This window comes from Hyla sarda, chromosome 4 (assembly GCF_029499605.1).
Source record: "Hyla sarda isolate aHylSar1 chromosome 4, aHylSar1.hap1, whole genome shotgun sequence".
NCBI lineage: Eukaryota > Metazoa > Chordata > Amphibia > Anura > Hylidae > Hyla > Hyla sarda.
In genome coordinates, this window is record NC_079192.1 from 217,769,102 (window position 1) to 217,785,060 (window position 15,959).

The 15,959-nt window shown below is 46.8% G+C and overlaps 1 protein-coding gene across 2 annotated transcripts in view; it reads left to right on the plus strand.

The window, feature by feature from the left end:
• LHFPL3 (LHFPL tetraspan subfamily member 3) overlaps nucleotides 1-15,959 on the plus strand; it is a 219,337-nt gene that overhangs the window by 75,259 nt on the left and 128,119 nt on the right. For both annotated transcript variants that reach the window (XM_056573520.1, XM_056573519.1), the window contains exon 2: nucleotides 3,016-3,252. In XM_056573520.1, coding sequence (XP_056429495.1) covers nucleotides 3,016-3,252 — 237 coding nt within the window. The remainder of the gene's footprint in view (nucleotides 1-3,015; nucleotides 3,253-15,959) is intronic.

Below are 15,959 nucleotides of genomic sequence, written 5' to 3' on the forward strand. Positions count from 1 at the left end.
GTCACATGTCGGGGGGGGGGTAGATTGTTCTGGCACCACGGGGGGCTTTGTAAACACACATGGCCTTCAATTCCGGACAAATTTTCTCTTCAAAAGCCCAATGGTGCTCCTTCTCTTCTGAGCATTGTAGTTTGCCCGCAGAGCACTTTACATCCACATATGGGGTATCTATATACTCAGAAGAAATTAGGTTACTAATTTTGGGGGGTCTTTTTTCCTATTTTCCCTTGTGAAAATGAAAAATTTAGGGTGACACCAGCATTTTAGTGAAAACTATTTTTTTTCTCATTTTCCCATCCAGCTTTAACAAAAATTTGTGAAACACCTGTGGGGTGTTAAGGCTCACTATACCCCTTGTTACATTCCGTGAGGGGTGTAGTTTCCAAAATGGGGTCACATGTGGGTATTTATTTTTTTGCGTTTATGTCAGAACCACTGTAAAATCAGCCACCCCTGAGCAAATCACCAATTTAGGCCTCAAATGTACATAGTGCGCTTTCACCCCAACTTTTCCTTTTCATAAGGGGTAAAAGGAGAAAATGCCCCCCAAAATTTGTAGTGCAATTTCTCCCGAGTACTGAAATACCCCATATGTGGCCCTAAACTGTTTCCTTGAAATACGACAGGGCTCTGAAGTGAGAGAGCGCCATGTGCATTTGAGGACTAAATTAGGGATCGCATAGGGGTGGACATAGGGGTATTCTATGCCAGTGATTCCGAGACAGGGTGCCTCCAGCTGTTGCTAAACTCCCAGCATGCTTGGACAGTCAGTGGCGGTCCGGAAATGCTGGGAGTTGTTGTTTTGCAACAGCTGGAAGCTCTGTTTTGGAAACACTGCCGTACAATACGTTTTTCATTTTTATTGGGGGGGGGGGGCAGTGTAAGGGGGTGTATATGTAGTGTTTAACCCTTTATTATGTGTTACTGTAGTGTAGTGTAGTGTTTTTAGGGTACATTCATTCTGGCGGGTTACGGTGAGTTTCCTGCTAGCAGTTTGCGCTGCGGCGAAAAATTTACCGCAGCTCAAACTTGAAGCAGGAAACTCACTGTAAACCGGCCCGTGTGAATGTACCCTGTATGTTCACATGGGGGGGGCAAACCTCCAGCTGTTTCAAAACTACAACTCCCAGCATGTACTGACAGACCACGTATGCTGGGAGTTGTACTTTTGCAACAGCTGGAGGCACACTGGGTGGAAAACCTTCAGTTAGGCTCTGTTACCTAACTCAGTATATTCCAACTAGTGTGCCTCCAGCTGTTGAAAAACTACAACTCCCAGCATGTACTGATTGCCTAAGGGCATGCTGGGAGATGTAGTTATGCAACAGCTGGAGGTACACAACTACAACTCCCAGCATGCCAAGACAGCTGTTTGCTGTTTGGGCATCCTGGGATTTGCAGTTTTGCAACATCTGGAGAGCTACAGTTTAGAGACCACTGCACAGTGATCTCCAAACTGTGGCCCTCCAGATGTTGCAAAACTAAAAATCCTAGCATGCACAGACAGCAAACTGCTGTGTGGGCATGCTGGAAGTTGTAGTTTTGCAAGATCTGGAGGGCTACAGTTTAGAGACCACTGTATAGTGGTCTCAGACTGTAGCCCTCCAGATGTTGCTAGGCAACTCCCCGGCTTCCGTACGATCCAGCGAGCCAGCCGCATGACATCGCCGCCCGCCGATCACCGTCGCCCGCAGCCTGCGGATGGGTAAGTGGATCTTCTGCCGTCGGTCCTCTTCGGTTTCCCCGTTCTGCCCCGCCTATTGTGGGTGGGCAGAACGGGGAAACCGAGAGTTAAAAAAACGCAAGGACAAAGCCTCAGTGGAATCCTAGCCTTACAGATACATTTGTCCTTTAGTGTGTTGTTTTTCTAGGCTTTGATTTATCTTCTTTTGACACTGTATAGGATTTGTGTGATATTAAAGGGGTATTCCAGGAATGTTTTTTATTTGACTATGCTACAGGGGCTGTAAAGTTAGTGTAGTTCATGATATAGTGTCTGTACCTGTGTGTTACGGTTTTCTCACAATTCTTCTGTGCTTTTTCACTCCAATATTTATTTTTGCCAGCATACAAAATGCCTGTTGTCTCAAATTTTTCCCAGGTTGTAATGCGGCCGAGACCTTACTCACTAGTCAGCTGATGACAGGGAGCCTGTCTGCTTCAATGGGTGGAGGGATTGCTTGGTTGGAGAGAGATCAATCTGCAACAGCTGTAGGCACCCTGATTGAAAAACCACATTGATTTGAATGGATGCAGCTCATTTATGTTTCAATGGGTGGGGTGGCTGATCTGTGGGAGGGAGGAAGATGGAATTGTGAGATTTGTAGTCAAAAAAAGAAAAGTCAAACAGGAAATACTAGTTCACAAACAGCTAGCCACAGTGTTATGGTAATCACACAGCATAGCCATTTAGCCCCAAGACAAGCACAGATCCTTCCTAAGCATGTCCATTACTGTCTGCCAGGTATGTACTAAAATCACCTTATGGTGGATAACCCCTTTAATGGCTCAGATTTATCAAACTGTGTGAGAGAAAAAAAGAAAAAATTGAGTGATTTTCCCTCAACAATCACAGTTTAGCTTTCAACTTACCTCAGTTTGTTAGCTGAGCTGTGATTGGTTATTGTGGGAAAATCACTCCATTTTTTTTCTTTCACACAGTTTGATACGTCTGGGCCATTGTCTTGGTTTCTGGCTTCTTTTTTTTTCCAAATACAGAATAAGTACCTTTTATCAAAATCTAAAAATCTATCCAGAGGAAAAGTTGCTGAGCTGGCCATAGCAGCCAATCATTTCTTTCATTTTTCAGAGGCCTTTTACAAAATGAAAGAAGCAATCGGATTGGATGCTATGGGCAACTCAGCAACTTTTCCTCTGGGCAGGTCTTGATAAATCTCCCCCATTGAGTTAATAATGTACTGCAAAAACTGTAAAAATGAAGATAAGTAAATGTTTGAGTGCTTTTCTTCACATTGTTACATGCCTTTGTAATGTCTTTATTTCTTCTGCCCTCAGCTGCTTGCCTTGTACTTGGCTGTATGATATTTCCTGATGGTTGGGATGCAGACGAAGTCAGGCGCATGTGTGGTGAAAAAACTGACAAGTATTCACTTGGTGCATGTTCAGTGCGCTGGGCATACATCTTGGCAATCATTGGAATTTTGGATGCTCTCATCTTATCTTTTCTGGCCTTTGTGCTAGGTAACAGATTGGACACGTTAATGGCTGAACAGCTCAAACTTGAAACAAAAGGTAAGAAGAATTTTATTATACACAAGAGAACATTCAGTATATACTAAAAAATGAAGCACTGATTCTTCTTTTTTAAAGCATAAATAACATTTATGTCAAACATACAATTATTACAGTATTTATCAAACATTCAATTATTACAGTATTTATCAAACATACAATTATTACAGTATTTATCAAACATACAATTATTACAGTATTGCATTTAATAGCTTAGCTGAACTGCATTGCACAAGTTATGTTTTTTTTCTATTGATAAACTCATTTAGAGGTATGGGAGTTCACCGATTAAAACAGAAATTGCACGTTAAAGTGGTTATCCAGTGGGGGGGTTCAAAACTTTGGTCACTTGTAAGTATTAAAAAAAAAAAAACTTTCCTACCTCCAATGCTCCAGTGGTGCCTCCGCTGTCCTGCGCCCCTGCGGTTCTGGAAGTCACAGGACGATGGCAGAGCAAGCTCCCTGTAGCTCTATGTGTCCAATCATAGCTGCAGATTTCGGAAAGGGGTCATGGGTCAGGGTTAAAAAACGCAACAGTGTGACCACAGTCTAAACCCACAAAGTATAATAATAAAAGACAAGAACAGATTTTGCTGTGACTGTGCCTCAGATATTTTATGGACTTGCCTTCTGTACACTTGTTATCACTTGGGGAAAGTGGGAAACGGGTCTTCTTTCAAAACTCTGGAAAATTGTGTATCTACAATTTGATGCATAAATAAGTTTTCTAAATAATTGATGGGCAAAGTAAAATTTTGTAAATATGTGATATTAATTCAGAAATATTCCCCAAAATTGCCCCAGACATATTTCTTTCAGAAATTGACAACAGACATTTTTTTATGGTTACATTATTTGATCACCTGCAAAAACAGCTCAGTTTGTTTCAAAGAATCCCAATGGTAAATGTAGATTGGTTTTGTTTATTAACCCCTTAAGGATGTCACCTGTTTGTTACCTTAAAGGGGTTATCCAGGAAAAGAAAAACAGGGTGTCACGATGCCGGCTGGCAGGTAGTGGATCCTCTGTGCCAGAGAGGGATTGGCGTGGACCGTGCTAGTGGACCGGTTCTAAGCCACTACTGGTTTTCACCAGAGCCCGCCGCAAAGCGGGATGGTCTTGCTGCGGCGGTAGTGACCAGGTCGTATCCACTAGCAACGGCTCACCTCTCTGGCTGCTGAAGATAGGCGCGGTACAAGGGAGTAGGCAGAAGCAAGGTCGGACGTAGCAGAAGGTCGGGGCAGGCAGCAAGGATCGTAGTCAGGGGCAACGGCAGAAGGTCTGGAAACACAGGCAAGGAACACACAAGGAACGCTTTCACTGGCACTAAGGCAACAAGATCCGGCAAGGGAGTGCAAGGGAAGTGAGGTAATATAGGGAAGTGCACAGGTGATTACCCTAATTGGAACCACTGCGCCAATCAGCGGCGCAGTGGCCCTTTAAATCGCAGAGACCCGGCGCGCGCGCGCCCTAGGGAGCGGGGCCGCGCGCGCCGGGACAGAACAGACGGGGAGCGAGTCAGGTAGGGGAGCCGGGGTGCGCATCGCGAGCGGGCGCTACCCGCATCGCGAATCGCATCCCGGCTGGCAGCGGGATCGCAGCGCCCCGGGTCAGAGGACGTGACCGGAGCGCTGCAGCGGAGAGAGTGAAGCGAGCGCTCCGGGGAGGAGCGGGGACCCGGAGCGCTCGGCGTAACAGTACCCCCCCCCTTGGGTCTCCCCCTCTTCTTGGAGCCTGAGAACCTGAGGAGCAGACTTTTGTCAAGGATGTTGTCCTCAGGTTCCCAGGATCTCTCTTCAGGACCACAACCCTCCCAGTCTACTAAAAAAAAATTTTTCCCTCTGACCTTTTTGGCAGCCAAAATTTCCTTGACCGAGAAGACGTCCGAGGAGCCGGAAACAGGAGTGGGAGGAACAGATTTGGGAGAAAAACGGTTGAGGATGAGTGGTTTGAGAAGAGAGACGTGAAAGGCATTAGGGATACGAAGAGAAGGAGGAAGAAGAAGTTTATAAGAGACAGGATTAATTTGACACAAAATTTTGAAAGGACCAAGATAGCGTGGTCCCAACTTGTAGCTAGGGACACGGAAGCGGACATATTTAGCGGAGAGCCATACCTTGTCTCCAGGGGAAAAAACGGGGGGAGCTCTTCTTTTCTTATCCGCGAACCTCTTCATGCGTGAAGAAGCCTGTAAGAGAGAATTTTGGGTCTCTCTCCATATAATGGAAAGGTCACGAGAAATTTCATCCACAGCGGGCAGACCAGAGGGCAAGGGGGTAGGGAGGGGGGGAAGAGGGTGACGGCCGTACACCACGAAAAATGGGGATTTGGAGGAAGATTCAGAGACCCTGAAGTTATACGAGAATTCGGCCCATGGAAGGAGATCTGCCCAGTCATCCTGGCGGGAGGAAACAAAATGTCGCAAATAATCACCCAAGATCTGGTTAATTCTTTCTACTTGTCCATTGGACTGGGGATGATATGCAGAGGAAAAATTTAATTTAATCTTGAGTTGTTTACAGAGAGCCCTCCAGAATTTAGACACGAATTGGACACCTCTATCCGAGACAATCTGCGTAGGCAACCCGTGAAGACGAAAAATGTGTACAAAAAATTGTTTAGCCAACTGAGGCGCAGAAGGAAGACCAGGAAGAGGGATGAAATGTGCCATTTTGGAGAATCGATCAACGACCACCCAAATAACAGTGTTGCCACGGGAAGGGGGTAAATCAGTAATAAAATCCATACCAATCAGAGACCAAGGCTGTTCGGGGACAGGCAGAGGATGAAGAAAACCAGCGGGCTTCTGGCGAGGAGTCTTATCCCGGGCACAGATAGTGCAGGCTCGCACAAAGTCCCCAACATCCGTCTCCAGAGTCGGCCACCAATAGAAGCGGGAGATGAGTTGCACAGATTTCTTGATGCCCGCATGACCTGCGAGATGGGAGGAGTGACCCCATTTGAGGATTCCGAGGCGTTGGCGTGGAGAAACAAAGGTCTTCCCTGGAGGAGTCTGCCTGATGGAGGCAGGAGAAGTGGAGATCAGGCAGTCAGGTGGAATGATGTGTTGCGGAGGGAGATCAACTTCTGAGGCATCCGAGGAACGAGAGAGAGCATCGGCCCTAATGTTCTTATCGGCGGGACGAAAGTGAATCTCAAAATTAAATCGGGCAAAGAACAGAGACCACCGGGCCTGGCGAGGATTCAGCCGTTGGGCAGACTGGAGGTAGGAGAGGTTCTTGTGGTCGGTGTAGATAATAACAGGAGAACTTGATCCCTCCAGCAGATGCCTCCATTCCTCAAGTGCTAATTTAATGGCTAGAAGCTCTCGATCCCCGATGGAGTAGTTCCTCTCCGCTGGAGAGAAGGTCCTAGAGAAAAAACCACAAGTGACAGCATGCCCGGAAGAATTTTTTTGTAGAAGAACAGCTCCAGCTCCCACTGAGGAGGCATCAACCTCCAATAGGAAGGGTTTGGAAGGGTCAGGTCTGGAGAGGACGGGAGCCGAAGAAAAGGCAGACTTGAGTCGTTTAAAGGCGTCTTCTGCTTGAGGAGGCCAGGACTTGGGATCAGCACTTTTTTTGGTTAAAGCCACGATAGGAGCCACAATGGTAGAAAAATGTGGAATAAATTGCCTGTAATAATTGGCGAACCCCAAAAAGCGTTGGATAGCACGGAGTCCGGAGGGGCGTGGCCAATCTAAGACGGCAGAGAGTTTGTCTGGATCCATCTGTAGTCCCTGGCCAGAGACCAAATATCCTAGAAAAGGAAGAGATTGGCATTCAAACAGACATTTCTCAATTTTGGCATAGAGTTGGTTGTCACGAAGTCTCTGAAGAACCATACGGACATGCTGGCGGTGTTCTTCTAGATTGGCAGAAAAAATTAGGATATCGTCCAGATATACAACAACACAGGAGTATAACAGATCACGAAAAATTTCATTGACAAAGTCTTGGAAGACGGCAGGGGCGTTGCACAGTCCAAAGGGCATGACCAGATACTCAAAGTGTCCATCTCTGGTGTTAAATGCCGTTTTCCACTCGTCCCCCTCTCTGATGCGGATGAGGTTATAGGCGCCTCTTAAGTCCAATTTAGTGAAGATGTGGGCACCTTGGAGGCGATCAAAGAGTTCAGAGATGAGGGGTAAGGGGTAGCGGTTCTTAACCGTGATTTTATTAAGACCGCGGTAGTCAATGCAAGGACGTAGGGAGCCATCTTTTTTGGACACAAAGAAAAATCCGGCTCCGGCAGGAGAGGAGGATTTACGGATAAAGCCCTTCTTTAGATTCTCCTGGACGTATTCGGACATGGCGAGAGTCTCTGGGGCAGAGAGAGGATAAATTCTGCCCCGGGGTGGAGTAGTGCCCGGGAGGAGGTCGATAGGGCAATCATAAGGCCTGTGAGGAGGTAGTGTCTCAGCTTGTTTTTTGCAGAAAACATCCGCGAAGTCCATATAGGCCTTAGGGAGACCGGTTACTGGAGGAACCACAGAGTTACGGCAAGGGTTACTGGGAACCGGTTTTAGACAGTTCTTGGAACAAGAGGACCCCCAACTCTTGATCTCCCCAGTGGACCAATCCAGGGTAGGGGAATGAAGTTGAAGCCAGGGAAGTCCAAGGAGAATTTCCGAGGTGCAATTGGGGAGGACCAAAAGTTCAATCCTCTCATGATGAGATCCGATGCTCATAAGAAGGGGCTCCGTGCGGAAACGTATGGTACAGTCCAATCTTTCATTATTTACACAATTGATGTAGAGGGGTCTGGCGAGACTGGTCACCGGGATGTTGAACCTGTTGACGAGAGAGGCCAAAATAAAATTTCCTGCAGATCCAGAGTCCAAGAAGGCCACAGCAGGGAAGGAGAAGGCAGAGGCAGACATCCGCACAGGCACAGTAAGACGTGGAGAAGCAGAGTAGACATCAAGGACTGTCTCACCTTTGTGCGGAGTCAGCGTACGTCTTTCCAGGCGGGGTGGACGGATAGGACAATCCCTCAGGAAGTGTTCGGTACTAGCACAGTACAGGCAGAGGTTCTCCATACGGCGTCGTGTCCTCTCTTGAGGTGTCAGGCGAGACCGGTCGACCTGCATAGCCTCCACGGCGGGAGGCACAGGAACAGATTGCAGGGGACCAGAGGAGAGAGGAGCCGAGGAGACGAAACGCCTCGTGCGAACAGAGTCCATATCTTGGCGGAGTTCCTGGCGCCTTTCAGAAAAACGCATGTCAATGCGAGTGGCTAGGTGAATGAGTTCATGTAGATTAGCAGGGATTTCTCGTGCGGCCAGAACATCTTTAATGTTGCTGGATAGGCCTTTTTTGAAGGTCGCGCAGAGGGCCTCATTATTCCAGGACAATTCTGAAGCAAGTGTACGGAATTGTACGGCATACTCGCCAACGGAAGAATTACCCTGGACCAGGTTCAACAGGGCAGTCTCAGCAGAAGAGGCTCGGGCAGGTTCCTCAAAGACACTTCGGATTTCCGAGAAGAAGGAGTGTACAGAGGCAGTGACGGGGTCATTGCGGTCCCAGAGCGGTGTGGCCCATGACAGGGCTTTTCCGGACAGAAGACTGACTACGAAAGCCACCTTAGACCTTTCAGTGGGAAACAGGTCCGACATCATCTCCAGATGCAGGGAACATTGGGAAAGAAAGCCACGGCAAAACTTAGAGTCCCCATCAAATTTATCCGGCAAGGATAAGCGTATCCCAGGAGCGGCCACTCGCTGCGGAGGAGATGACTGCTGAAGCTGTGGTAGTAACTGTTGTAGCATAACGGTCAGTTGAGACAGCTGTTGGCCTTGTTGCGCTATCTGTTGTGACTGCTGGGCGACCACCGTGGTGAGGTCAGCGACAACTGGCAGAGGAACTTCAGCGGGATCCATGGCCGGATCTACTGTCACGATGCCGGCTGGCAGGTAGTGGATCCTCTGTGCCAGAGAGGGATTGGCGTGGACCGTGCTAGTGGACCGGTTCTAAGCCACTACTGGTTTTCACCAGAGCCCGCCGCAAAGCGGGATGGTCTTGCTGCGGCGGTAGTGACCAGGTCGTATCCACTAGCAACGGCTCACCTCTCTGGCTGCTGAAGATAGGCGCGGTACAAGGGAGTAGGCAGAAGCAAGGTCGGACGTAGCAGAAGGTCGGGGCAGGCAGCAAGGATCGTAGTCAGGGGCAACGGCAGAAGGTCTGGAAACACAGGCAAGGAACACACAAGGAACGCTTTCACTGGCACTAAGGCAACAAGATCCGGCAAGGGAGTGCAAGGGAAGTGAGGTAATATAGGGAAGTGCACAGGTGATTACCCTAATTGGAACCACTGCGCCAATCAGCGGCGCAGTGGCCCTTTAAATCGCAGAGACCCGGCGCGCGCGCGCCCTAGGGAGCGGGGCCGCGCGCGCCGGGACAGAACAGACGGGGAGCGAGTCAGGTAGGGGAGCCGGGGTGCGCATCGCGAGCGGGCGCTACCCGCATCGCGAATCGCATCCCGGCTGGCAGCGGGATCGCAGCGCCCCGGGTCAGAGGACGTGACCGGAGCGCTGCAGCGGAGAGAGTGAAGCGAGCGCTCCGGGGAGGAGCGGGGACCCGGAGCGCTCGGCGTAACACAGGGCTACTTTTTATCAAAAAACGCTCCCCGTCTGTCTCCAGGTTGGGTGTGGTTCTGTAGCTCAATTCTATTGAAGTGAATGGAGCCAAGTTGTAATACAACATACAACCTGGAGACAGACGTGGAGCTGTTTTTTGAAAGAAACTAGCTGTGTTTTTCTATTCCTGGATAACCCCTTTAATGACCGGGCCCAATTTTTCAAATCTGGCATCTGTCTCTTTAAGTGGTTATAGCTTTAAAGTGCTTTTACTAAGCGAATCGATTCTGATATTGTTTTTTCTTGACATATTGTACTTTATAATAGTGGTAAGTTTTTGTTAACCCCTTAAGAACCAAGTGTTTTTCTGTTTTTGCACTTTTGTTTTTTCCTCCTTACCTTTTAAAAATCATAACTCTTTCAATTTTGCACCAAAAAACATGAGGGCTTTTTTTTTTTTTTTGCGCCACCAATTCTACTTTGTAATGACATCAGTCATTTTACCCAAAAATCTACTGCGAAATGGGAAAAAAAAATCATTGTACGACAAAATTGAAGAAAAAACGTCATTTTGTAAATTTTGGGGGCTTCCGTTTCTACGCGGAATTTTTTTTTTTTGCAAAAATGAAACTGTTCTTTATTCTATAGGTCCACAGGATTAAAATGATACCCTACTTATATAGGTTTGATTTTGTCGTACGTCTGGAAAGAATCATGACTTTATAACTTTTTTATTTTTTCACATACAGGGCTGTATGAGTGCTCATATTTTGCTGGTAGCATTTTTGTTTTGATCGGACTTTTTGATCGCTTTTTATTCATTTTTTATGGTATAAAAATTACAAAAATACGCTATTTTAGATTTTTTTTTGTAGTTTAATTAACAATATATTTTATAGTTCGGGCATTTACGCACGCAGCGATATCACATGAGTTTATTATGTTTATATATTTTTTATATGGAATTTGGGAAAAGGGAGGTGATTTTAGCTTTTAAAAAGGAAGGGGTAAATATGTGTTCTTAAACTTTTTTTGAACTTTTTATTTTTTACACTTTTAGTCCCCTCAGGGGACTTTTAGGAGGAATCATTAGATTCGTCATACAGATCAATGTGGTTCCATAAAATCACATTGATCTGTATGCTCTGCGCTCAATTGATAAAGCCTGGTCCTACCAGGCTTTATCATTCTCAGCACAGGAGCTAGCATGTAAGCCCTCAGGCTACCTCAGTAGTGGATCGCCCCCCTCCCCCCCACTGCGGGGGGGCAGTCCACCCCACTGGACCACCAGGGACGGGATAAAGGCACCTTTAGATGCTGCTGACAGCGGCAATCTAAAGGGTTAATAGCCAGCCACGGCGATCGTCGCATGTCGGCTATTAACGCCGGCCCCCAGCTACAGGAATCAGCTGGGGGCTGGCCGGTATGACACGGGCTCGAGTCGGGAGCCCACGCCATACCCAGTTAACGGCACATGGACGAGTATAGACATCCATGGTCGTTAACAGGTTAATACATGCAGCATTTTTTTACAACAAAATCCTTTTTTCTCTTTTCTTGTGTTGCCATGTTCTGACAGCCATAGCTTTTTTCGTCTGACCAAATTGTGTGAGGGCTTATTTTTTGCTGGACAAGCCGTCATTTTTAATGGTACCATTTTTGCCTACCCTTTTATAATTTTGATTCCAATTTTTGGACTTAAATTATCTATCTGCTTGTTTGTTGTTTTTTTACGGCATGCAAGATAAATAACATTAATGTTTTATTGTACAAGTCATTACGAACGTGGCAATATCTATTATATATACTCGTTTTGCTTTTTGTTTCTTTTTTTGTGATATAACAGGGCTTTTAACAGGGATATAAAGGGGCATTTATAAAAAAAAATGTATACATTTTTCATTGATAAACTTTTTAGTTTTATAAATTTTACTTTTTACCTGTTATACTATGCTCCAGTATATCTGTACTGCAGCACAGTAAAACTGTCAATATTATCTTGAGACTACGTTTACACTATCTCAGCATTAGACAGTTTTTATTCATCTATTCCAATATGTTGTGAAGGAATTACCTTCATGCCTTAACCAGTTATTATTTTTTGCATTTTCAGTTTTTCCTCCTCTCCTTTTTAGGGGCCATAACTCTTTCTATTTTCCATCTACAGCACCATATAAGGGCTTGTTTTATGTGGGATTAATTGTATTTTGTAATGACATCACTAATTTTACCACGAAATGTACACTAAAACCAAAACAAATTATTTGGGCGGTAACAAAAAAAAGCAATTTTGCTACTTTGTCAACAGGCAGTTGTATGAGGGCACATTTTTTATAGTTTAAGTTAGTACTATTTTTGCTTTGATGGGACATTTTGATCACTTTTTTGTTAGTTTTTTTTAGGTATCTGAATTAACCAAACATTAGCATATCTGACATTTGGTATTTTTTATACATTAACACCAGTTACCTTGTGGGGTCATTTACCTTATATTTAAATAGTTCAGACATTGTTCTGCATGCAGCGATACCTTGCTCTTTTGTTTACTTGTTTTCATTTGAAAAAAAGGGAAAGGAAGGGTGATACTGCAGCGTAAAATCTGCAGTGGATTATGTATGTGTCTACTAACACAATGGCCCAAAAGGGACCCACAAAACCCTTTCTTTGATTCCCTAACCGGTAAAATGTAACTTCCCTGTCGTCCTAACCAGCAGCACAAGTGGGGTGTTTCTGCCCCTGTGAAGCTGGCAGGACGGTGGAATTTTTAATTCCGCCCAAGCAATTAACATAATTGAACCCCCCATATAAGGCCTCCTCCCCAGGCCATAGTGCTTTTTTTTCTATCCTGTGCTGGACAGCAGGACGGGGCAGGCTCATTAAGCCTGCCTGGATTTATATATGTTTTGATACATATGTTCTGCCGCGTGGCTGCTTATGTTTGGGCTTTTTAGCCCTTTTCTTTACAGGTCTGACCTGTGCTTATCTCCTCGCAGCTGCGCTTCTCCGGTGCGATGCTCTGTGTCAGTGCATTCCCCGTGCGGATATGCGCTGTTTGGGAGCTCCGTACCTGGTCAGTGATTCAGGTCGGAGCTCCGCTCTGAGATCGCTGTACCAGCTCCCCCCTTTTTTTGGCGCTAGCGGTGTCGCGTGCGCGGCCGGGACCGGACGCCGGGACCGGAAGTGCGTCACTTTCCACTTCCGGCCCGGCGTCTTCTCTGGTAGTCTCTGATATTCGGAGTTTTCACTCAGAATATCTACAGGACCCTTTCTTTATTATATCTAAGCCTGTGGTAGGCTTATATTGGCTGTTGTTATTAGATTTTTGTATAAGAGTGCTTGTGACCTGGGAACTAGTTTCCCTTCCTGTATCTCATTTCCGGGGGTGGAGCCTATTTAAAGTTGGCGCCATCCCCTTCCCTATATAAGGCATCTCTTGCCTGGTTAGGGTCTCTGCTGTGCTCAGCTAGACCTGTGACTGCAAGACTGGTGTATTTTATTCAGCTTGTTTTTTCTCAACTAGGCTTCCTTGCATAGGTGCCGCCTATTTTTTCCTATCTTAGGGTGGGATTTAAAAAAAAAAAAAAAATTTTTTTTCCTTAACGGTTTTTCTCTCTCTATCTTTATAGAGGATGTCTACTCCACCCTCCGGTGACCAATACTCCGGACGTAAGGCGTCCTCTAAAAAACGTCACCTTACGTGTGCCGACTGCGGCACTCCTCTTCCGGACACCTATGAATATAATAAGTGTCCTGGATGTCGTCCTCCGGCAGATCCTGCGGAACCTACCATCCAGGACATGTTTATATGGATGAAAGAGTTCATGGGGAACTCAATAAATGAAATTAAAAGCTCCTTCTCTGCCAAGAGACCTAGGACATCTCCTAGTCCCTCCTCCATAGCAGAGTATACAGCTATGTCCGTGGGAGACCATTCGGAACAAACAGTGGAAGAAGTCATCTCTCCCTCCATCTTTCCCGTTGAGAAAACTCAGCGTTTACTAAGATCCATCCGGTCAAGGGACCAATATGCGGATCAAGGGGAAGCCTCAACATCCACCCCTAAAGAACCGCTGGTTTTTAAAGTGGATGACTCCTTAAAAAAGTTAATGACCACTGAGTGGAAACATCCGGACAAACCCCCTGTCCTTACTCGGAGGTTTAAGCTCATGTACCCCCTGGCCGAGGCAGAGTCAGAAGTCTGGGTCCCACCCCCCAAGGTGGATATGGCTGTTACCAGGATAAACAAGCGCGTCCTTGTTCCCGCGGACGACGGTAGCAACCTCCAAGACCCCCTTGACAGGAAAGTGGACTCCCTGCTCAGGAGGAATTACTCTGCTGCCTCAGCCTCTGCTACGGTGGCCATTGCCTCTAATGAGGTGGCCAATTTCATCAAGGATCGTATCCTAAGGATCCAGTCCGACATCGATGGTAATGTCCCCAGAGAAGACATTCTGGACTTGTTCAGCACCTTGCTACTGTGAGGCCACTCAGCAGCATCTAAAATTGGCCGCAAAGTCTATGGGACTATCCTCTGCAAGCAGACGCCCCTTCTGGTTACGCCCTTGGGTGGCAGATACCACCTCCAAGATAAACCTTTGTGCCATGCCTCTAGAACCCAATAGGCTCTTCGGGTCCGAGCTGGACCGAATTATGGAGGGTTTTGCCGATAAAAAAGGCAAGTCCCTTCCTGTGCAGACCTTTTGTGGCCGCGGTAGAGGCCGAGGGGGCAGATCTCAGGGCTCCTCTGGGACCCAGAGGCGCCAAAGTCAAAGATCTAAGCGTGGTGGCGGACGCGGTCGGGGCAAAGACCGCAAGTCTGAGCTATGACTCTCACCCAGATCCCACCAACGTCTCCCCTCTTCCTTCCCCTCCAGAGGTCCTGACAGAAGCTCTGTCTCCAGTTTTTTCTCCAGTAGGAGGCCGTTTGAGTTTATTTCTCTCCAATTGGATGAAGGAAATCCAAGACCCTTGGGTTCTAGAAGTAGTCCGGTCGGGCTACAAAATAGAATTTGTCTCCCCCCCACCAAGGAAATTTTTGTTAACAAAAAGACTCCCTCAACCAGAACAATCCATTCTGGAGGAGTCGGTACTATTGTACCTAGAGAAACGGGCCCTAGAGGAGGTTCCTCCAAACCAGAGAGGCCTGGGAGTATACTCCCCTATATTTTTGGTACCAAAGCCCTTGGGCACTTGGCGAATGATCATAGATCTTCGCTTTCTGAACCGTTTCATAAAGAAAAGAAAGTTCAGAATGGAGACTATTCGGTCAGTCACCAGCATTCTGAATCCTCTAGATCTGATGGTCACCATCGACCTCAAGGACGCCTACCTGCACGTCCCCTTACATCCTGCTCTCAGGAAATTTTTGAGGATTGCTGTCACCATAAAGGGTATGGTAAAGCATTATCAGTTTGCCGTGCTGCCCTTCGGGATCTCTTCCGCTCCCCACACCTTTACAAAGGTTGTGGCTCCGGTTGTGGCCGCCTTAAGATTAAAAGGCCTGGAAATCATCCCTTACCTAGACGACTGGCTTCTAAAAGCCGCATCTCTAGACGTAGTACAGTCTCATCTTCACCTGGCTCTGGATTTTCTCCAGCATTTAGGCTGGATCATAAATTGGGACAAATCAGAGATCGTCCCCTCTACCTCCAGAAGGTTTCTGGGGTTCATAATCGACTCCTCTCACATGACCTTATCTCTGACCCCAGAGAGGAAGGAGAAAGTCGTAAGAGCCGCCGAGTTCTTAATGGTTCCCCAAAGGGTCTCCATCAGAACTCTGATGAAAATGCTAGGCCACATGTCAGCGTCTGCAGAGGCAGTACCTTGGGCCCTATGGCATCTCCATCCACTTCAAGATCAGCTCTTGAGTGTCTGGAATCGCAACCCCAAAGGGTTGGACAAAAGATGTTCCCTGTCTGTCGAAGTCCGTGCATCCCTCAGATGGTGGACAACTCTGTCAGATGGGAAGTCCTTGATTCAACCTCATTGGATCATTCAGACCACGGACGCCTCCCTTGTAGGCTGGGGAGCCCATCTGGACAAAACTCCGGTACAAGGTACCTGGACTTCTCGAGAGAGACTCCTCTCTTCCAACATGAGAGAGTTGAGAGCAGTCCGTCTAGCTCTC